Source organism: Mustela erminea, chromosome 2 (assembly GCF_009829155.1).
Source record: "Mustela erminea isolate mMusErm1 chromosome 2, mMusErm1.Pri, whole genome shotgun sequence".
NCBI classification, from domain to species: Eukaryota; Metazoa; Chordata; class Mammalia; order Carnivora; family Mustelidae; genus Mustela; species Mustela erminea.
The window spans coordinates 16,509,240-16,531,185 of NC_045615.1; the positions used below are offsets into that span (position 1 = coordinate 16,509,240).

Here is a 21,946-nt window from a genome sequence, read left to right on the forward strand (position 1 = left end):
GCTCTCCCTTGCTGGACAGCTCAGCTTGCAAGCTGGGCTTTCACCCCCACCTTCCTGTACCACTCCCTCCTTCTCTTCTGGATCCCCATCCTCACCCTGCCCCCCCCCCCCCCCCACCCCGGCTCTGGCTCTGTAGGCAGCATGGAAAGCAGGCTATTTGTCTGACATCATCTTCCACTCCCTGGCCTGCTAAGAGTTACTCACTCAGGCAATCCCTGCTCCGCCAGAGACTGTCCAATTGCCAAGCAACCCACTGTCGGCCAATCACCGAGCTCAGAGGTGATGTCATGGCGAGAGCGAGCAGTGGTGCTGATGTGGAGAGAAGCCCAGGGTACCACTAATTGAGGGAGTGAGGAAGGGAGCAGCTCGCTTCGAACAGGACTGCAGGTAAGTAGGAATGAAATGCAAATTATTTGAGGCTTTTCAGACAAAAGAAAAAATGAGCAGCGGCAGAGAGGAGAAGCAAGAGATCTGGCACCATTGTGCTGCCTTTGGTTTCACTCCATCAATTCAACTTTGTCAAATCCTGGGGGAAATGGGGTGATGTGTGAAAAGAATGGGTCTACCCCAGGGGTAAGGGGATGGCTAGAGGCAGTCCTTCTATTCCAGAGCTTAGGAGAGAGAGGGCGGGCGGGAATTGCCAGCATTTCTTTTGGGTCGGATGTCCATGGTGAGTTTTTTCCTGCATAAAAATGTTCTGTTGCACAGGCAGAATGGTTTTGTTGAGTCTGTCTTCCCCTGAGCTGGCTCTGATGCCCAGACCCGCTTCAAGCTAGCAGCTGCTCTGGGTTTTACATTTCCTTTCTCAGCCACAGTTTTTCTTGGCTCCCTTTCCCCGTGTGTTTCATCCTTTTCTTTCTCCTCTATCTGCACTGGGTTACTTTTTGCTCCTGTATTCTAAGGATACAATGAGATCACCACCTCTTCCTTGCCCCGCCCCGCCCTGAGGTCAACCTGCTCCTACCTGGGCAGGGCCAGCGGGCTGTCAGGCAGCAAACTGCGGGAACCCACAACTGCCACGCCCTGGTCCCCACTAGTGGCCGAGCCGGCCCCTCCTTGCTCAGCCCACTGCCTTCGCCAGGAGTTTAGGCATTGCTCCCTTCTCATCCAGGGGACCAGGACCAGGGATTTGCTGTCCAGTGGCCAGCTCCGTCCCCACGTGGCGTGCTGTCTTTGTCTCATTCCTCCCAGGAAGATACAATTAGGTGTGGAGCAGTCCCATTGTCCTGGGGAAAAAAAAAAAAAATCAAACAAAAACAGATCCCCTGAACCCCTTGGGAGGAGGTTCAGAAATATTGAGGCAGCCCAGGTCCGAACCCTCTGGGCAGGGATACATCCGTGTCCCAAGACCAAGAGAACACATTGGGAAGGGATGTCCAGCGGTGGACTACTGGAGTTCTGCCGGGTGGGTGGCAGGTTGAGAGGAATGTGGGAGAATCTGTCTCTACTGAGGCTGAGGCCCCCTCTAGGGGGAGGAAACCTCTCCCACAGGCAGGGAGTCAGGGTGCCAGGGGGAATGAGATCATCCACCAGATGAGGAGATAATCATAGTGCTGGAGCGAGAGGTGAGGAGGCAGAGGGGAAAAGTCTGATTAGCAGCTCCACTGAATGAAGCTAGAGCCTCCAGAGACCCTGCCCTGTCCTCTAGGGCCAGCCAGCACTCTCTCCTCAGCTTGTCCCAAGCCCCCACCTTGCTGCTAGGAAATGTGCTTGCATCCTCCTTAAAATCCACTTACCACCATTGCCGGAGCACCTGTCAGCAGGCCCCTGTCCTGGGATCACCAGCTCCACCCAGGCCACTCCTGGAATAGATCTGGATTGGACAAGGATCTTTAATTGCTAGATGGATCCACCAAAAGCATTGTAGAGAGTGAGCTCCCCACCACCGAGGGCATTCAAGCAGATGTTAGTTGACCATCCACAGGGTAGCTAGCTATAGAGATTTCTGCCTTGTGTTGGGGACTGGATCTAGGTTAGTGTTTTTCAAACTTCAGACTGAGATCCAATAGTGTATTGTGAAGTCTGATTTATGGGTTGTAACTGGTATTTTTTTTTTTCAAATAAAATGAGATAAGTGAGAATGGAAAAAAAGTCAAAACATATTCCATATAATAGAGTAAATATTTTCAATCACGATTTCTTAATTATGTATTTTCAGTTATGTAAATATTTATAAATATAAATAATGTTTATCTTTATAAACATATTTTAGAAATATTACTATAGTTAAAAATAAATAAGCACGTATTTACATATTTATGTTTATAGTTCAGTTATGTGTACACTTCTGTGTATGTATTTGTATCAGTGACTATAGGTATGTATGTCTGTCAGCATTATGGCAGGTATATCCTGGGTCATGATACAAAAATGCAGTTCTTTGTTGTTGGTCCCAGTAAGAAAAAAACACAAGCTCAGTGACCCTTATGACCTTTTCTAAGACTGTAAGCCTGTGGATAACTCTTACCAGACTAAGAATTCTTTAAAAAAATTTTTAATTTTGGTAAAATACACATGATATGAAATTTACCATATTAAACATTTTATGGTATCCAGTCCAGTGGTGTTAACTATATTCACATTGTTGGGCAACCATCACCACCATCCAGCCCCAGAACTTTTTTCATCTCTCCAAACTGAAACTCTGTCCCTGTAAAATACTAACTCTCCATTCCTTCTCCCCCTGCCCTAGCCCCTGGCAACCCCCATTCTATTTTCGGTCTCTATGAATTTGATTACTCTAGGTACCTTATGAAATCTTGTAGCTTTTGTGTTTTTATGACTGGCTTCTTTCACTTGGTATAGCGTCCTCAAGATTCATCCATATCATAGACTGTGAACTTCTTGCAAGGAGAACTGTCTTGCTCAAACACGTCCCAGTGACCATGTATCAAATAGGTGTCTAACATCCAAGTACTGTGTTAAGTGGAAAACTGCTTCTGTAGGGGGATAGTCCATTCTAAAGGGTATATCAAAAATTGAGAAGTCTGGTCTAATAGAGTTCTTCCTGAGCAGAGGGTTGAACAGACACACTATTGGCCAGTGGGGTGGTGGGAGTGTCTTGCAATTTTTTTTGCTTAACATTTAGATTTCACTTTGGCTCAATAAAAGAAATCCCAGGGCCAACCAAGTTTGGCTGCCTTCCCTCATCCAACTAGGCCATTTAAACCACATTTGCCTGATGGGACATAAGTGTGCTGACAGATACGACTTCAAGTAGAGCAATAAAGATTGATAAACTGAGATCTGGAGAGTAAGGTGTGACAGGAAAGAAGGCAGAGAAGGAAGGTAAGAGGAAGGTAAAGCGAGAAGGACAGTGTCTGCATTAAACCAACCATACAGAAAGAACGGGAAAATTCAGATCTTTTTGTACTGTTGATTTTAAATAATGGGATGTTTTCAAAATCAATATCATAATCCAAGAAAGGCTTAATTTTTCCTGAAGTCTTAAGATCTGTTCTGCAGACCCCCTTGATCTCTTTATATTATTTCTCACTTAACTGGAGACTATCATTTGGAGGTACAGAATTTCCAGAGGTTTTGAAATCATAGGTAGGTAGAAATGAGCCATTTATTTGGGGAGGGGGATAGAAATTTGGGAAAAACTATAAAATATTCAAAATGTAATTTTGTATATTGCTCTGTAGAGAAACAAACTCTATTTCCACCCCCACCCCCCTTTTTTTGGCTTGGCTAATAAACACTCTTCATGTATAATTTAATTTGCTTACTAAGTTAGAATTTGTTATATTTAGAGATGTGACAGTCTGGAAAAAGGTTTTTTTCTTTTCTTTCTTTTTTTTTTTTAGGAAGAGTATGGACAAAAAAAAATATCTTCTGATACTTTAAAAAGCATTTTGCAGGTTTTTACATCTTTAGTTCCACCAGGAAGACAGGAAAATACACAGATAAAGGTCCACTACCCCTGCTTCCCCATACACACCTACACGTCCCCCTTCCTCGCCTATGCTCTCTGGTCTTTTCTATCCATTCAAGCTGATGGTTGCCGTGTGTCCATGCCCTTAGGGTCCTTCTTTCAGAGGTAGGTTGTTGGAAGCAAGAGGACAGAACAGATGGGAAAGGGTGGAGCTCTGGGATGATTGGCCTAATTTATGGTGGAGAACAGGCATCCCGGGAGTTCAGAGAACCAATCAGGGAATGTGAATCCGGAGAAGGGAGCTGAGTGTAGACCACAGGGTGAGAGAGGGGGTGGGGCGGGGTGTAGAGTTCCAGGGGATCGTTTGGGGGTCAATGCCCAGGTAGAAAGCAAGGTTGAAACCGAGAATGAGGAAGCAGGTCATAGATTCCATTAGCTAATAGCACTAACACAACTTACCTGACTGTTGATCCTGGGACAGACGTATCTGTCTTCATCACTTGCCACCAAACAGATAAGTAAGGACTCAATAAATATTCCATGAACCCTGCTTGAAGAATGTATTACCCCAGAAGTAGTCTAGCTAACCAAAACTTTTTATCAAATTAAAGAACTTGGGTACAAAACAGATATGGTATTGATAATGGTGAAAGAAAATACTAGAATTTAGATGGTTTGTCTAATTATTTTTCTTGTCTAATTATTTTCTTTATTGGTGAGGGAGCTGGGGAGAGGGGCAGAGGAAGAGGGAGAGAGAGAGAATCTTCAGGAGGCTCTCACAACCCTGAGATCACAACCTGAGCCAAAATTAAGAGTCAGATGTTGAACCCGAGCCACCTGCGTTTCCCGAGTCTTTGTCTAATATAATCAACATATTTATAGAGCTGAATGTGAAATATGTGAAGGCTAAGGAACATGTCTATTAAATTTATCATTATATTACTTCTAAGCACCTTCCTAATGTGATATGTATAGTCAATGCTCAGTAAATATGTGTTGAATAAGTAATTTAAGAAAGAAATCAATAATAGTAATCCAGAACTGAAAATACAGATCCCTGTGACAAAATCAGAAGGTTTGTAGTGAAAGGAAATAAAAGCATGCAAAAGCTCTCATCTTTCACAAAGAAAACCATTAGATACTGTTTTCTTCTTAATATAATAAAACATAGATATAAATGATTTTTAACTTGGAGATTAAAACAAGATGTAAAACTTACAAAGCACTGGGGAAGAATGAAAGAATAAAGAAAACAAGAATAATATTGTAAAAGATGAGAATCTCTCTTGATTGTAGCTAAATGTGGACTGGAAACCTGGCTCTGCCCCTCCTACTTAGTATTGGGAAAGGCACCAACACTCTTGGGCCCTCTGTCTCTTCATCTGAAAAGCGTGGGAAATGAAGATGCTAGAGATCACCATGGCTCCTCCCATCTATGGGCAGAGAGCTTGACCTGTGGAAATGCCTACAGATCTATTGCTTGTTCTCTGCTGATGTGAAAATGATTTAATTTATTACACTTGGTAGGGCGTGTATATGCTTTTGAACAGGACTTTCTGAGGCAATGCCTGTTGTAGAAGAGAACTCAGTGGTGAAAACTTTAAGCCCTCAGTCTGCCCATGGTTGGGGTGGGCAAACCTTTGTGCACCCTTCATCCACATGCCCTATGCAGTCATCCACCCTACTTATACTTACACTTGGTCTTGGATATGAGGAAGGACCATGGAACCTTGAAGACATTCGTTCAAATCCCATCTATATCATTTTCTGCTTTCTGCTTGTAAGACTTTGGACAAATCAAGTCACTTGACTGAATTAGTCATCAGTAAAATGGGTATAATAGACCTATTTTATAGGATTTGGAGAGAATGCAATGATAAAATATATATGCCCAATTTACAACTATCTAGAAATCATGGACATTAGGAAGAAAAAAAAAACTAGAAGGAAATGTCAACAGCAAAAAGCAGCGAGATGACAGGGATTTCTTTCCTGAAATAGGATATTAATATGTTTGTAATTAAAACATTACATATAAAATGTATATACGCACATACATGCACTTGAAAGTGCCTGGTAAACTGCAAAACACTCCAAAATATTGCTACTGTTGTGACTAGGACTCCGATTACAGGGCTTGTTCCATACTCCATGCTCCCAAGTACTCTGAGTCCAGCATCTCCCACGGTACCGGGTTCTCAATGCCTTGCCCTCCATCCAGCAACCCTGCATGGAAGTCCGTGCCCTGGAATTTTGCTTCCAATATGTTGATTCTTCCGTATGTACTAAGTGGAAAATACAAGCAGCCCAGAAAGTGCCATCACTGTAGATTATTTGGGGCTGTCATTTTTTTTAGACTTAATTTTCCTTCTTTGGCTGGCCTCCCAACATAGCTGTTACAAGGAGGAGGGGCTCCCTAGACTCTGTGCTTGCCAACAGGTGACTCCTCTTTATTTCCTAGAAATACGACAGAAGCTGCATTCCTGAGCCTGTTAGATACTGTCTGGAAGTTGCCTCTGACACTGGTTCCCACCATCTCATCTTCCGGAAGCCCTTAGAAGCAACCCCTGCGGGCGTGGTGATTGGACAACGCTAGCTCTCCAAAGCCAGCCAATCACACGCTATTGCGCTTTACCGCGTTGCCTTCTGTGGGTCTCACTGGTCCGGTCTTGGCCTGTGTTCTACTGGCTGCTCCTTCTCCCTTTATAACATGGTCCATGCTATATAATTCTCTGCTGGAGAATTGCCGTGGACCCGCAGGGCATCTGCAAAACTTTCCCAGACTCCAAATTCTCACCCTGGGGACCTGTTTCACATTTTCATCGCCCAAAACCCCTGTGGTCATTTTAGGACCCAGCTGGGGACTTGGCACAAAATTAAATATTCAGTAAGTATCGTGGAAAGAACCACATTCATGAAAAAATAATTTATATCCCTTTTTTTAATCTCAGATAAGATGTAAAGTTTTCAGTCAAAGTCCTTTGATCGGCACAAAATAACCACGGTTACTGTGCTGAGATAGGATTCCATGACATTTAGGTCACATGTAGGGCTGATTTCAGGCACATGCATAACTTCAACAGGACTAGTAATTGGCATAGACCTAAAAAGCCACCTCCCTGTACCGAACATGTTTAGACGTCCCAGATCAGAGCTCACTGTGTCCATGCCCTGATTCCATGCCAGAGTCCCTCTATTTTCTCCAGACACCCTCACCAGGGACCACTCTAGTCAAACCACTGGCATGTGCGTTAGCTTTTCACCCTTCAAAAATAGTCCACATAGGATTTGGCATATCCTGAAAGCCTTATGTGGCCATTCCTTGCAGTGACAAATAAAACACAGTCTTACTTGGGGAGTGTGGGCTGTCAGAGGAGCCTCAAGGGGATCAGGCATGCACCTAGTAAATGGTCATGATGCTAGAGCATCAGAGAGCTTGGTGTGCATCTCTACGGGCTCCTGGGCATCAACCACATTACAGAACACCTGGGAGCATGAGGTGCCATTTCTGGTCATGTAAAAAGTCCTTTAAATCCCCATCTTTTCATGCAGCTCAGGTGGCCCCCACATGGGTTTTCCCCTCATGTCCTGGTGTGTGGGAGGAGGAGAGGGCTCAAGAAGAAGGGTAAGGGTGCTGGAATTCAAATGTTTGGACCCTGGTCCCATCTCAGGGCGACCTTAGGATCTTTGATCCCTGGGGAGGAGTGTATTAGCACTTTGGAACGGACAATTGTTGGTTGTGTGGGATGGATATGTGCTGTTCAGTGTTTAGTTTATCCAGCTGTTGCCCACTGAAGGCATGGAGCACCTCTAGTCTAGTGACTGTCAAAGAGTCCCACGTTTATTCCTGGGAGTAAGGCTGACCTAGTTGGGAACTTCTGGTCAGAAATTTACTCCACTCCGAAGCTGATATTCTGATGTTCAAGGGGGAAACGGGGGGCTCTGACCTCTTTGTTTTAGACATCTTTCCCCCCACCATGCCACACGAGATCCCCCTTCAGTCAACAGCCTTAATTTCCAGACCTTCTCTCTCAGCCACCGTGTCTGCCAATCAAAACATACTCATTCTGCATCTCGTGTTTTTATGGCCTGGGTCTCTTCTCGTTTGGGTTATTGCTAACCAACTACTTCTACCAATTATGTTAATGGTTCCATCTATCAATAAAAATGTGTGATACTTTCTTTTCTATACATAGACTTAGATGCTGGAGCTGGAGTGAATGTATAGATTGGCTTGCAGGAAAACGGTACTGGTTGGGATGCAAACAGTCGAGGGCTTGTTCTAGGTGGATCCTCGTCACTTTGTGCCTCGTCCTGGCTTCCAAACTTCCTCTCCTTATTTTTTCCCAAGGCTGATGCTGTCAGAAGAATCTTTTTGCTTGAGTAGCAACTAATGACAGAAATGGCTTTAGAATGAACACCCCAGGTCTGCCTTTCCTACTTGTAGGCTTTTGTATCATTAAACTCACTCCACTGAGCTTCAAGTTCCTTCTTATAAATAACCTCAGAGAACAAATTGGAATAATGCTTGAGAATTTTCTGGTACCAAGCAGGTGTTCATGATGTGGTAGCTATTCCTTTGGCTATTATCATCAGCATCACCATGTTCTCTCTCCTTCTTTAGTCCAAAGATGTCAGCGCCTTCCTGCTGATAGAATATAAAGAGCAAATGCTTTCCCTAGTCTGCTGGTTCCTCATCTTCTTATTGCTGGTCTAACAGTTGGTCCCAATGAGCCTTGCATGCAGCCCACTGGGCCTTCTCTGTTTCCCATTAAATCCAGTCCACATGCTCACACACTGTCAAGTTCCAAAGCCATGGCAGGGATAGAGGCACCTGCAGAATCTGATTCTTCACATGAAGATTAATTGGGATCATGTAGGTGACAGGAGTCGTAATCTGTGCTCCATGAGTAGAGGGCCTTAATTGTCCTGCCCAGGTCTGGCTGAAGGGCATGGTCCCTCATTCCAGGTACCTACTCCTACAGAAGAAGTCCAGCTCAGTCCCCTTTCTTTCTTAGAGTATCCTCTGCCTCACTTCACTTACTTGGACCTCCAGCTTTAGATCCATTACCTAGGTTAAGTCTGATGCCATGCCCTCTCCTGCAAGGGCCCGCTGGCCCAGCCAGTCACCTCATTAATCAACTTGGCTATGAGCCAAAATTGTGTGGAATGGAGCCTTGTGACCAGGGATGTCACATCCAGGCCCTGTTCAGGGACCCACTGGTACAGTCAGGATCAGCTTGGCTCAGAGGAAAGAGGCCCATTGTGCTGCATAGCAAGCGGGGTGGGGCCTGGCAAAGAACACAAAGGCTTCAGGGAGGCGCACTTCAAGGCCAGTCGACCTGGCTTTAAATCTCTGCTTTTATACCTCTCTAACTTCATGACCCCGAGTAAGCCACATAAACCTTCTGGGCCTCTGGTTCCTCATCTGCAAATGGAGATTACAGTCCTTAATTGCCGAGCTGGTGAGGACCAGGGCAGGGACTCTGAAGCAGGGATGTGGGTGGTGGCTACCCTGATGGAAAGAAAAGGCAGAGAAAGGGAAATTCACATTCATTAAGTACCTCCTTTTTGCTGGATGCTGTAATATGCTTTTCTCACGTCAATTGTGCAATGTGGTGCAGAATTAAGATGGAGAAAGCAAATTGGACATGTGAGTGACAGCTAGTAAGTGAGATCAAGTCTGAGTCTGACTCTGCATTGGTCTGGTCCTAAAGCTGAGCCCCCTGCCTTCCCCTCCTGCCCCCCGTGGTTCCCCTACTCATCCGCTGCTCATCCAGAGCTAGTACAGACCCCAGTTGCCAGAGGGAAAACACCTCATTAAGGAAGGAAAGGGGCTCTACATCAGTCTCAGAGTCCTTCCCCTTGTGAGCTGCAGGCAGTGAAGCTGTTGGCTCACACCAACCTGTGCTGGCACGGTGACCACCGAGGGTGATTGCATTAGTTGGCATTCTCCAGAGAAACAGAACCAATAGGATGCATACAGAAAGAGATTTATTATGATGGATTAGCTCATGTGGTTAGGGAGGCTGAGAAATCCCACAATCAGTCACCTGCAAGCTGGAGACCCAGGAGAGCTGGTGGCGTAATTCCAGTCCAAGTCTGAAGGCCAGAGAACCAGAGCTCTCATATCTGAGGGCAGGAGAAGATGGATGTCCATCTCAAGCAGAGAGAGTGAATTTATTCTTTCTCTACCTTTTGTTCTTTTAAGGCCCTCAACAGATTGGGTGAGGCCCACCCACACTGGGGACAGTCATCTTTTCTCAGCCTATCCACTCAAATGTTAACCTGTCCATGGGACACCCTCACAGACACATTCAGAAATAATGTTCACCAGTTATCTGGGCATCCCTTAGTCCCGTCAAGTTGATGCAAAAATTAACCACCACAGTGACCAAAGATCAAGTGGTCCCCATGATGACTGTTTACCACTGGCTATTCCTCAGTTCACTGGCTAGCAGCCTTCAGTGGGGCCCTGTCACCTACTATTTCATCTCTCCCTCCTCCTTCACACTCTCCGGTCCAGCATCAACCACAGACACAGAGCTTTCTCACGCCCCATCCGCACCTTGCTTGTGTTCCTTCCTTGGCACAATGCCCTCCCTGCTTAATTCCAATCATCATTTAAGACTCGGTTCAGGTACTGTTAACACCAGGACCCGTGCCTGGCTCCCCAGGGTCTCCCAGGTGCTGAGTATGAAGCCCCAACTTTGTGCTCCCACAATGATCCTGCATGCTGATTTCCAACTCTGCACCAACCACATTATGATGACATTATTCTATAACAATGTTTTTTTTTTTCTCTCATAGTCCAGGGTTATGTTAATTGGGGTCAAGGAGTGCTTAAGACAAGAGGTTCTTGGTGGGTAGTGAGTGAGGGGCCATCTGGAGTAGTATTTTGACATCCTCTGTCCAATTCCTTCTGATCTCATATCAGAACAGGCTGGGCAGGGAGGTCTGAGGGTGGGAATAGGGAGAAATTCAGGACACAGAGTTATTTTTTGAAAACCTCCCAAGTGATTCTGAATTAGGATTTGTCTCTCACCCTAGCCTTTGTTTTGGGCCAGCCATTAAGCTTCACAGAGAGAGAAATGAACACCTCTTGACACATACAGTTTTGGGAAATCTGTGTCTGATACTCAGGGAGACTTGAGACTAGAAAGCCAATTATGAAACTATCATTAGTACATGGAAACTGAACTTGACTGTGGTGATGTTGAAGAGAGGATCTGGGTTTGGGAAAGGGAGAGTGGGTGTGTAGAGTTCCTGGTGGTGGGAGCAGACCAGGTGCCTTCTGGGATTCCCTTCCCAATTTTATAAAGAAATTCCGTATGCAAATAACATGTCAGTGGTAGAATACTCTCTTTCTCAGATTTGTGACGGCATCCTGAGTTGGTGACAGACCTACTTTGTGACTTTGAGCCAGATTCAGCCCTCACCATCCAGAAAACATGACCCTCGCTGGTAGGTACAAAACCTCTTTCTGTGATGGGGCACCACAGCATAGGGTATTTCTGTACACACATATATGTACTTACATAGGCACAAAGAAGGATAAAAGACTGACAAGAAGTAGACCTAAGGGTTAAGGAAGTTATCTCTAGAAGATGGGTGGGATCACCATTGAGTTTTTCCTCCTTTTACTCATCTGTGTGTGTTTTTAAGAAGTTTTTACAATGCACATATATTATTTTGCGCTTAATTATGTTTTCAATTTGTAAAAAATAAGAATTTTTTCTCATTGAGAAATGAGAAATGAGGAAGAAAGTGCTTAAGCACTACATTGGGTTTAGCTGAGAACAGAGAGAGTCTGAACATAGTGGAGCTTAAAACAAGAAGCATTGGCCCTAGGGTGGTAGGGGTACAGGCAGGAGCACACGCCAGGGCCAGGGGAGGGATGGGCTGGACTTCACCGTATCAGCTCTAGCCTGTGACCTCCTGGTTTTCAAATCCACTTCTGACACAAAGAGGCTAAGCAGTGGTGGGACTACTCCTTCAGCCCTCATGGACACCAGCATGTTTGGCTTTGACCACTGCCCTGGGAAGGTCAGAGAAGACTCACATCCTGACCTTGCCTCTCAGTGAGGGGCAAGACTAGAGTGATGATGGTGTGGCTTCTTTACCTTTCAGAGATGCACTGCTGAGTACCTTGAGTAATATGGAGTGTAGATTTCCTGTATCTTGGAGCAAAGTAAATGAACTATTCTGGCAAATGTGAGGAAAAAGAGAACTAGGTCCAGGGTGCCAGGCAGGGGCAAAGGCACTAGTGCTTGTGGTCTTTACCTGAAGGCATTTTGCATTCAGTGGTAAGAAGGGAAACAATGCACTGAGGAGAAAATGGGATCATCTGGGTGCTCTGGAAGGCTCAGGTTCTGATAAGATGGACAGAAGTGGACATAACGAACATAGGACACACACGAAAATCCTAAACCAGGCTGCTCAGGGCAAAGGAGGCTGGAGCCTCAGCCAAGGGGTAGGTCTGGATGGTTTAGATACCTCTGTGGAGCCTGGTCACCCCTGGGTGCTCAGGTATGCAGAGTCACAAGAAGGCTGACTTCTGAGTCTAGGAAGGGGTCACCATGTTGTCCTACTGGTGTTTCTGCAGCCTACAAAGAGAAGATGAAGGAGCTTCCACTGGTGTCCTTGTTCTGCTCCTGTTTTCTGGCCGATCCCCTGAATAAATCATCCTATAAATATGAAGGTAAGTGAGGGCCACCACTGAGAGAATAACTTGTGGAGGGTTTCTGGGCTCGTATTCATGAGTACCACACTCCTGTCCCAATTTCACGAAACTCTCCTTCCCATGTCACATTCTCTTTCCCAGAGCAAGTAAAACCTCCACAGCTTATTCTGAGGGTCTAAACACCATGAGAGGGCAGGTGTGGGGCTGCTACTGGGGGATTAGACAGCAGGTGAAAATCTGAATCAGACCCTCTGCAGAGCAATCTTGATCTTAGCTTTTCTTCCTTCATTTAACAAATGGATGCTGTGGAGGATACAGACATGAAGCAGACAGAGATTCTACTCTTGGAGAGCACCTAGAATAGAAGACAAGATGCAGTATGAATCACTAGATTCCACGGTTGACAGGCCTCCTCTGGGAATGGTGGAGAATGTTCTGAGAGTCCAGAAGTGGAGAGAGGGCTTCTACCTGCAGTCACCCAATGAGGGTAACCATGCTGACAAGGACCTGTGACAGGTTCCAGGACACTGGCAAGAAGCACTGAATGGCCATGTTCTGACCAGAGAGGGACAGGGAACAGGATACCTTTTAATTTTCCAGGGATTAAAAGGAAGGGACAGATTTGTTCTGGAAATGAGAGATGAGAGTGCTTGGGTTACCTGAGATTGTTCTTTCTGTCTAGGCTGGTGTGGGAGACAGTGTAGGAGGAAAGATCAAAGCCAGCGGAAAGACAGTGCTGACTGGAGAGAAAGAAGAGAGCAGGGTAGGAGGGAGCAGGGGAGAGGTGGCAACAGGCTGAGCCATCAGATTGGTAGTGGGACAAGGAGTGGGGTGGTGGGTGGTGGGCAAATACACCACTGTTGGCCACCACTGAGGACAATTTGAGCAAGAGCTCAAGTATGGGAGAAGCCTTGTGGCAAAAGCAAAATCATTTGCTATAGCCATTATTAGAAGCCACAAACCCTGGGGCACCTACTCTTGGAGCCTGGGCCCTTGCTGTGGCTACCAATTCCTTGAGCCCCATTGAAGCCCACTGACTATTAGGTACCAGGTTCAGGGTCAACCCAGAACCCTGGTCATTGATTTGCATTGGGGACCCCAGATCTCCCATATATGTATGCATGTGTGCATGCTTTTGGAGGGCCAATCTAGTCTACAGAGAGTAAGCAGCACGTTTCCTGCTCTCTTCAGCAGATACAGTGGACCTGAACTGGTGTGTAATTTCTGACATGGAAGTCATCGAACTGAACAAATGTACCTCGGGCCAGTCCTTTGAAGTCATCCTGAAGCCACCCTCCTTTGATGGGGTTCCCGAGTTCAATGCCTCCTTACCCAGGCGGCGAGACCCATCACTGGAAGAGATCCAGAAGAAACTAGAAGCAGCTGAGGAACGAAGGAAGGTAAGTGCCGTCCTTTCTTTCTTCCAACTCAGCATGACAGGAGGGAGCTGGACAAGATAGGAGGTGGCTCTGAGCTGGGGTCAGGTCACCACCAACCTACAAATATTTAAGTAGCACCTCCTACATACAGGGAAGATTATGAGGAACCATTGAGGGAAACAAAGAAGTAAAGGTCCCTGGTCTCTAGGAGCTTACAGCTTGGTTAGAGGGGTAAGGCATTGCATGACTATGTCCATGAGGTGCACACTAACAGGAGGAAGACATTGACAAACACTAAAGATTTCTATAAAGGCTAGACAATCAAGGAAAGGGCTCCTTACCTGGGGGAAGGTGAAGGTCATGGTGTGGTATTCTTTCATCCCTTTGTGTGCCCTCTGTTTCCTAGTGATTCTTATGTCCCAACTCCGGTGCCATCTTTATGTAAGCTTTCCATCTTTGAAGCAGAAAATAATCTACTTTCACTTGGATTTAATGGCATTTCCTTTCTACCTTTTAAGGCATATGTCACATGCTAGTCTGGATTAGAGTCATACACACACACACACACACACACACACACACACACACACACACATATCTCCTCTATGAGACTTTTTTTCTCTCCCAAGTTGCTAGGAAAGTACTTGGCACATGGTATATAGTCACCTAATATTGGTGAATCAATGAAGGAAGGAGGGAATGAATGAAGGCAATGAGGAAAATCAAAAAACAAACAACAACAACAACTGAGGGAATTGTGGGAGAATCCAGAAAGTGTCCTTGTTTCTTGCCAATGGGCCAGGGACCAGGCTCAGGGAGGTATGTGTTCTGGGTATAGAACTCTTAAGTTTTGGTGGTGAAAACACACCGCGGCATGTTCACCTTCAAGGGTCTCTTTCTCCCTTTGTGCTGCCTCAGTATCAGGAAGCTGAGCTCCTGAAGCACCTGGCAGAGAAACGAGAACACGAGCGAGAGGTGATCCAAAAAGCCATTGAGGAAAACAACAACTTCATCAAGATGGCTAAGGAGAAACTGGCTCAGAAGATGGAATCGAATAAGGAGAACCGGGAGGCCCACCTTGCTGCCATGTTGGAACGGCTGCAAGAGAAGGTAAGTGTTCTTGGTGAGAGAGGAGACTCCTGGAACACTCTCTTCCTTCCAAGGCAAGTATAAAGGACCTACATATTATTTCAGGTAGCAAACAGCCTCAGGTAGGAAAGGGGGTATTTCTGTTAGGCTGGATCTTTACAGAGTTTCAAGGGATGTTTTGGGAAATCATAGGTAAGAAACATGAGCTGAGTTCTGGAATTCCTTGGGGGATATTATGCGCAGTTACACAATTGAAATTTCTCATTGTCTTAGGGAGATTAGACCTCTTATCTCTAGAGAAAGCCTGCCTAATGCAAGAGAGTAAGGACGAACTAGCCGTTGTACATTCCTGGCTTCATCCTTGAATGGATCGATTCAATTTAATGAAAGATGATGACTTGGGCTCTTGGCTCTAAGCCAAGGACTTGATAAGCTGAGTTGACCATTGAGCAGGAAACATGATTCTCTCCAAAACTCTTGATTGGGACTGAGTGAGTCACGGTTCTTTCCAATATTCTGCCCTTTGTCAATAAACCTAATGGTGTCACCTACATAAGAGAAACGTGAGAGACTGGGATTGGTCCCACGTGTCAGCAGAATAACAGCCCGTTCTGCTGAGAACACGTTGGCCTCATTTCCTGAGTCTCAAGGCTGCCCCAGTTTCTCCTGCAGCTCCTGGGAGAGCTCCAGCTCTGTGTTTTATTTCCAGGAGCCGCCTGCTGCGCGGTGACTCCCGGGACCCGATCGGTGGCCTCGTCCCATGGTGAGCAGCGTGGTCCCCACTCCTTCCTGCCCATCCACCTAGAGTCTCAGGCACTTGGCAACAGCTGCTAGAAAGACTGGTTTCTTTACAGGGGATCTGAATGTTGCATAGACCTTGCAGCTAGCCAGCATGTGGCAGCCCTTTCACTCTCATACTCTGCCCTAATAGGGGCAGTAAGACCTCCACCAAGTATCAGATGGGAGGGAAGTGATCTGGGTCTCGCTTCAGTCTTCCCCAGTTGTTGATGGATGGCTAGGAACAAACTCTTGCAAGAAAAAAGAAAAAAATCTGGGATTGCTATAAAGTGGGGGATGGGCACTCAGGACAAACCCAGAAGAAATACTAGAGGCTAGAGCCACGGTATTTAAAAAATGGCAAAAACAGTTTTACTTCTTCCTAATCCCATCCTAACAACAAATCCATGAAGTAAGCAGAACAACGTTATCCTTCTTTAATTGATGGGGAAACTATGTCAGAGAAGGTCGAATAACTTGGCCAGGGTCACACAGCCCCTAAGCAGTACAGCTGGGACTAGAACCCAATTCTCTGGCTGTGTAGTCCAGGGGACTCTTTCAACCCCTGTTTCAAGGGGACCAGCCCACAATGGTCCCATTAGCCTTTTGCCAGAGAGGGGACAATCAGAGACCAAAGAAAGCCCAGAAATCTAGAGTTGGTACTTCTTCACCAAGTACCAAGTGAAGAAGTACCTCCTTACCTGAATGGAGGTCGATTCCAAGGCGAAGAGTTTGAGATATGCCCCCTGTCTGAAGTAATAGCTATGGAGGTGGAGTAAGACTCAAAGAAGAAAGATGTTAGAGTCAGAATCTGAGTGGGCATCACTCCTTGGGGACTGTGACCCTTGGGCACCGAGGAAGGTGGGAGGTGTGGTAACAGATAGGTATGTGGCTTCTGCCTGCTCCAAGTCAATGTTTTCTGTGTCAGTATCTGCATGGGTCACTGACCATCCACATCAGATTCACCGGGTATAGAGTTTAAAACTATAGATCCTTGGGAGCCTACTGGTCTACCATCACTGGCTCTCTAGGGATGGTTCCTGAGGATCCAGCAGTTTAACCAATTCCCTAGATTTTGCTGATAATGCATAGCAAGATTTAGAAACATTATCCTAGACACACCACTCCCCAGGGCAGTGGAAAGTTCTAGGGTCTTCTCAGGGATGGATTCATGGTTTTTGGTCTATCCTGGGCTCCTGGTCTGCCTCAGTAGGCCTACTCCAGGCTGACTTTTGATATCTGAATATGATGCTATTTGGGTGATTGCCAGGGTCTGGCAGAGATGATATTTATCAAGCACCTGCTGAGTGCAAGTACCATAGGGGGAACTGGGAAATATAAAGGAGAAAAAGGCATGCTCCCTGCCTCCAGGAAAGTCACCATCCAATAGAGGACCTAGACAGATGCACAATGAGCAGTGACGTAAGGCAGACCATAATGTGTCCTAGAGGGAAAAGCTAAAATCACAGAATTCTGGAGGTAAAAAGAACTTCTGGTTTAGGCCCTGTCTTTAAACACCAGAGAGCCAAGGTCTGACTGATGAAGTGGTTGGTCAAGGTCACATAGCTGATGGGTCTTTGAGGTCAGATCCCATCTTTTGGTTTGATTATGCTGTCCGGCGAAGATGGTTCTCATACGCCACTTATGAGAGAGTCCACTTTTTGGAGTTGGGTGACATTTCCAAAAGTTCCCCAGTCAATTATATTTAAGAGCCCTCATCTTTCACCATGGGGCTGAAGAAAACAACTGAGGGGATGGACAGAAGTGAAAGCAGCGGTCAAGCTGCAAGTGTGTGTAGGGGACATTTGTAATGAGGCCTGTCTGTTCCACCTGCTCCTCCGGCGTAGCTACACTGAGCTGCTCCTTACAATAAGTCAACCCATGCACTCAGTGCAAGCCCAGGAGGGCCAGGTGAAGGAGGGGGAGGCTGGTGGAGTCTGAGGTTGCTGTGAGGTGGGTCCCCCCGGGGAGGTTGGCCCCAGTCAATGAGCTCCCTGGGGCCGCACCAGTTGGCTCACTCACCTGCCTCATACCAGTCTTACCTTCTGCCCCTTCTCAGGACATCTTTGCAGACAGACCTTCCTCATCACTTCCTGCAGCTGCAATTCTTTACTTTGGGTTCTTTTGCCCCTCGGCTTCCTTTTTATCCCTGCGGAAGCCTGTGTGACCTGCCCTTTTCACTCCCTTCCTTCTCAGGACAAGCACGCAGAGGAGGTGCGGAAAAACAAGGAGCTGAAGGAAGAGGCCTCCAGGTAAAGCCCAGAGGCCAAAGAAGTTTCCAGAACAGCCGGACAGCTCCAGCAGCTCCGCAGTTCCCAAGGCAGCCTCGTCCGCCGTCGGCTGCTCTCCCAGCACTGGGGTTTGGGGGGAGGGGGGTGGCCAGGGGTGTTTCCTCTGCTTTTGGTGTTTGTACATGTAAAGAATTGACCAGTGAAGCCATCCTATTTGTTTCTGGGGAACAATGATGGGGTGGGAGAGGGGAGAGAAGGAGAGAATTTGGGAAAGGAGGTAGAGAAGAACTCATGGACATTGCAACCCTGCCCACTGCAGACTCAGGTCAAGTCCTTGGCTTTTCTTCACAGTGAACATCCAGGCACCCTGTCGAGGGAAGCTACAAATGGGGCAGTAGAAGTACCAAGTGAAGGGTGGGGTCTTGGGTGGCGGTGTGGCTGCAGGGCATGGCAGGAGAAGCCCAGGGAGTGGGTGGGGGACCCGGAGGTCTTGCTTCCGCCCTGCAACAGGTGGGATGAGGTCTGAGTGTGTGTGTGTGTATTAACCATCATCTTTTGATCATCATGACCAATGAAATATTTACTCCAGGTCTCCTGTTCTTTATTTTCTGAATTTGTCCTTTGAGTGTTGGACAGAGTATTCTTGGGTTTCTAGCCCTAGGGTGGCTGATGTCCCTTTTTTTCCTTAGTTGGACCATCAGAGCAACTGAGAGGTGCTAGGTGAGGCGGGTTAAACATGCCAGCCTTTGGCATAATGGAAAAGTTTGCTTTTGCTTTTCTTCTTCTTCATTTTTTTAAACCCCATTTGTGGGTTGTCCATTATTGGATTGAGTTCACTGAATTGATGAGGAAAGAAATTCCAGCCTGCCTTCTGTGGATTGGCATTCCAATCGTCCTCAACACACACAGTAAGAAGGTTCCCATTCCTTTGCGAGTGTGGGATTCTAGGTGGTCATAAAAGTGAGCGAGGAAATAAAATGTTTGTTAATGGAACGCAGAGGGATCATTTCAGACCCACCTTATCCAAAACACTAAACCATGACTGGGAAAGGAGTTTCCCTCTTCTTCCTTGCAAACGGGGCCACAGCCTGCAAGAGCAAGGGGCCTCCCCCTGGCCCACACTCTTTGTAGCTTTGGACAGCTTTATAAATAAACCTTTTGGTAAATCTCCCCACCCCAACCCACCAGTGGTACTGCATTTGGCTTCTTCATTTTAGGAGGGGATGACAGGAGGTTCACTGATGATGAGGATGAGCCAAGGAGGAAGAAGATAATGGCAGTTAACACTTAAGCAGCACTTACTAGATGCCCGGCAGTTTTCTGGGTATATATCTATGTCTATCTCTACATTTATCACTTCATCCTCACAACAACACTACCCAGTAGTACTCTTATCCCATTTTGCAGACTAGGAAACTGAGGCATACAAAGGTTAAGTAACTTGATCAGGGTCATGCAGGCAATATATAGGTGAATTGGGACTTGAATTCTGGCCATTTGCTCCCAGAGTCCAAGCCCTTGGTGGCTGTACTCTGCTGTTTCTCAACACTTCCAAACTAGAATGTAAGTTCCAGGAGAGTATTTCTCAAAGTGCCAGTTGTGGCTCATTAGACTGTGATATCAACTTAGTGGGTGCCACCTAACCTTAATTTTTTTTTTTTTTAATGGAATAGACTAGGAAACAAAACATCAAAGTGACTGCAGGCAACAATGGAGATAGTGTTTTGGAGAAGTTGTGTTTCAGTTTTACATTTGCACATGTGTGTTCTAGGTCACAGCATAAGATGTATTTCTTTCTGGGAGTTGCAATCCAAGCTCCTTGAAAGTCACTGCTCTCCAGTGAATGTGGAGATCACACTTATAGCCCCAGGGGCTTTAGAAGCTACTGTGCTTGAAAAAGTGAGAGGCTTGGGGCCATGCTATCTAGAACTGTCTGCCTCTGAGTAAAAGGAGACAAGAATGGCTTAAGGATCTATTCCCACAAATCTACTCCACTAGCATCTCCATCCTGCCATGGGAAAACCCAGGACTGGGAGGAAGCTTCATTCCCACTATTCTCTTTCACCAAACACTTGTACTTAGCATTCAGACCTTGTTCAACCCTATGAATCCACCTTGCCATCCTTTGCAAAGGCAATTCTCTTACTTGGGTTGCTCTTCCCTGCCTTGCTGAATATTAATTCTTAATCATTCTTTTAAAGTCAACTCAGATATTAAGTTCCCTGACTTCATCAATATTTGGTACCTTTTACATGGTTTGATTACTATGTAATTATTTGTTTACCTATCTCTCTCATCTATTAGACTTGAAGTTTCTTGAAAGCAGGAACCAGTTTTATTATTCTCTGTGTCCTAGGCACTGGTTGCTCCAGAATTTCTTCATAGGATGGGGTTATGGGCAGCAATCTAGTTAAAAGAAAGGCCAGGCCACTTGTCTTGAGGCTTCATTGGTATAGCATTTTACTGAAGCACTGTATATTAGACCCAGAAAACACACTCAATTGCACATGTCAAAGAATATGGCTGATCTAGATCAGGCAGAAAACTACAATCTGTCAACAAGATACCCCTGGGTCCCACTAATCCTCAGTGTCTGATGTTGAAAAGTGAAAACTCCAATTATGTGCTCAGCATGGAGCTAGCTTCCAAGCATTAAAAAGGATTCCTACATTGAAAGGTTTACACACCACTTGGGATGCAAATGAAATGTCCAACGTGGCAGATCTTTATTTTTTAGTTTATATCAAAATATCTCTGAGAGCTTGTTAAAATGTACATTACCAAGTATGTTACAAACAGTGGGTGTTTATAAATGAAAATAATTGATCAGGCTTACTGAAATACTACCTTTTTGAGGAGGTTGCTTTGGAATCGACATTTTAAAAAGCCATTTCCCAGCTTTTTAGGTGCCAATCCTAACTACAGCTTGAGGAGTTCCTTAAGATTGAGAACTAAGCCTTAGGCAGTATATCCGAAGGTAAGAGGGAGAGAGAAGCCTTCACGGAGTGGGCAGCACTCAAGGGTGAGCAGACTTTGAACAGAGAGGATGAGGCAGATATGGGAAGGGAGAGTTGTACAAGTGAGGTGGGAACCATGAACAGTGGGAGGGAGTTGCTGCCGCAAAAGTGAATAAATTCATCATCCAGGAAGAGTGTACAAAGAAAAGGGCTCTTGGGATTGTGGCAAGATGTTGAGGAACTGAGGCCACGGAAGAGAGGCATATTTTAAATCCTGAGATCCCAAACCAGGTTTTCAATGGAGGCCCTAATGCCCTCTAGAGGGCATTTTGGAAATGTGCAGCTGCAAATTTGGTAAACAAATAGCAGGCTTAGCGCTTCCTTTGTTGGGGGGGAGGGGGAGACGAAGGATGCTTGGCTGCACCGAGACAATGTCCCACATCACACTGGACTTCTGAATGAAAAGGAGAAACCTGTTTATGATCATCTCAGCCCCGACCCTAGCTCAGTTTTATAAATAAACACACTCCGTTCACCCTCCCCCCATGACAATTTAAATATTTGCTGACTTTTACAGGAATGCAACTTCTCAGGTCTGCCCATCTCTGGTCTTTGTCCCTTGATTACTTTCATTTCTCCTGCTCTTTTCTGTCTCCCGACTCCTAGTCCTGTCCATTCACTCTGTCCTTGGACTTGATTCTTCTTTCCCACTCAGCACCTTCTCAAAGACAAAAGCTAATCTGAACCCACACTGAGAACACTAAAAAGCAAACCTTGAGGGGTGCCTGGGTGGCCCAGTTGGTTGAGCGGCGAACTCTGGATTTCTGCTCAGTCATGATTTCAGGGTCATGAGATGGAGGCTCCTGTCAGGGCACAGAGTCTGCTTGAGATTCTTCCTCTGTCTCTGTCTGCATTCTGCACCAACCCCCCCCCACCCCGCTCCCGCTCTCTTT

At 46.0% G+C, this 21,946-nt stretch overlaps 1 protein-coding gene across 4 annotated transcripts; it reads left to right on the plus strand.

Annotated features, from left to right (window-relative positions):
- The first annotated feature begins 264 nt into the window (after nucleotides 1-264).
- Nucleotides 265-18,619, plus strand: STMN4 (stathmin 4). Of its 4 annotated transcripts, XM_032332358.1 has the most exons (8): nucleotides 265-387; nucleotides 11,250-11,341; nucleotides 12,483-12,578; nucleotides 13,243-13,323; nucleotides 13,752-13,960; nucleotides 14,858-15,049; nucleotides 15,738-15,791; nucleotides 18,002-18,619. In XM_032332358.1, the coding sequence occupies exons 2-7, from the start codon at nucleotides 11,329-11,331 to the stop codon at nucleotides 15,756-15,758; spliced, it is 612 nt and encodes a 203-aa protein (XP_032188249.1). In that variant the 5' UTR covers nucleotides 265-387; nucleotides 11,250-11,328; the 3' UTR covers nucleotides 15,759-15,791; nucleotides 18,002-18,619. The 4 variants fall into 4 exon arrangements, with proteins under 4 accessions (XP_032188249.1, XP_032188247.1, XP_032188251.1 ...); XM_032332356.1 differs by lacking the exon at nucleotides 15,738-15,791; XM_032332360.1 differs by lacking the exon at nucleotides 13,243-13,323.
- Nucleotides 18,620-21,946: the final 3,327 nt, after the last annotated feature.

What these genes read in the sequence shown, in the direction of transcription:
- STMN4 (XM_032332356.1), top strand. An exon ending in ATCATCCTATAAATATGAAG is followed by an intron (nt 12,579 to 13,242) that starts GTAAGTGAGGGC and finishes CTTTCTGTCTAG; the next exon opens with GCTGGTGTGGGAGACAGTGT. An exon ending in TGGAACGGCTGCAAGAGAAG is followed by an intron (nt 15,050 to 18,001) that starts GTAAGTGTTCTT and finishes CTTCCTTCTCAG; the next exon opens with GACAAGCACGCAGAGGAGGT.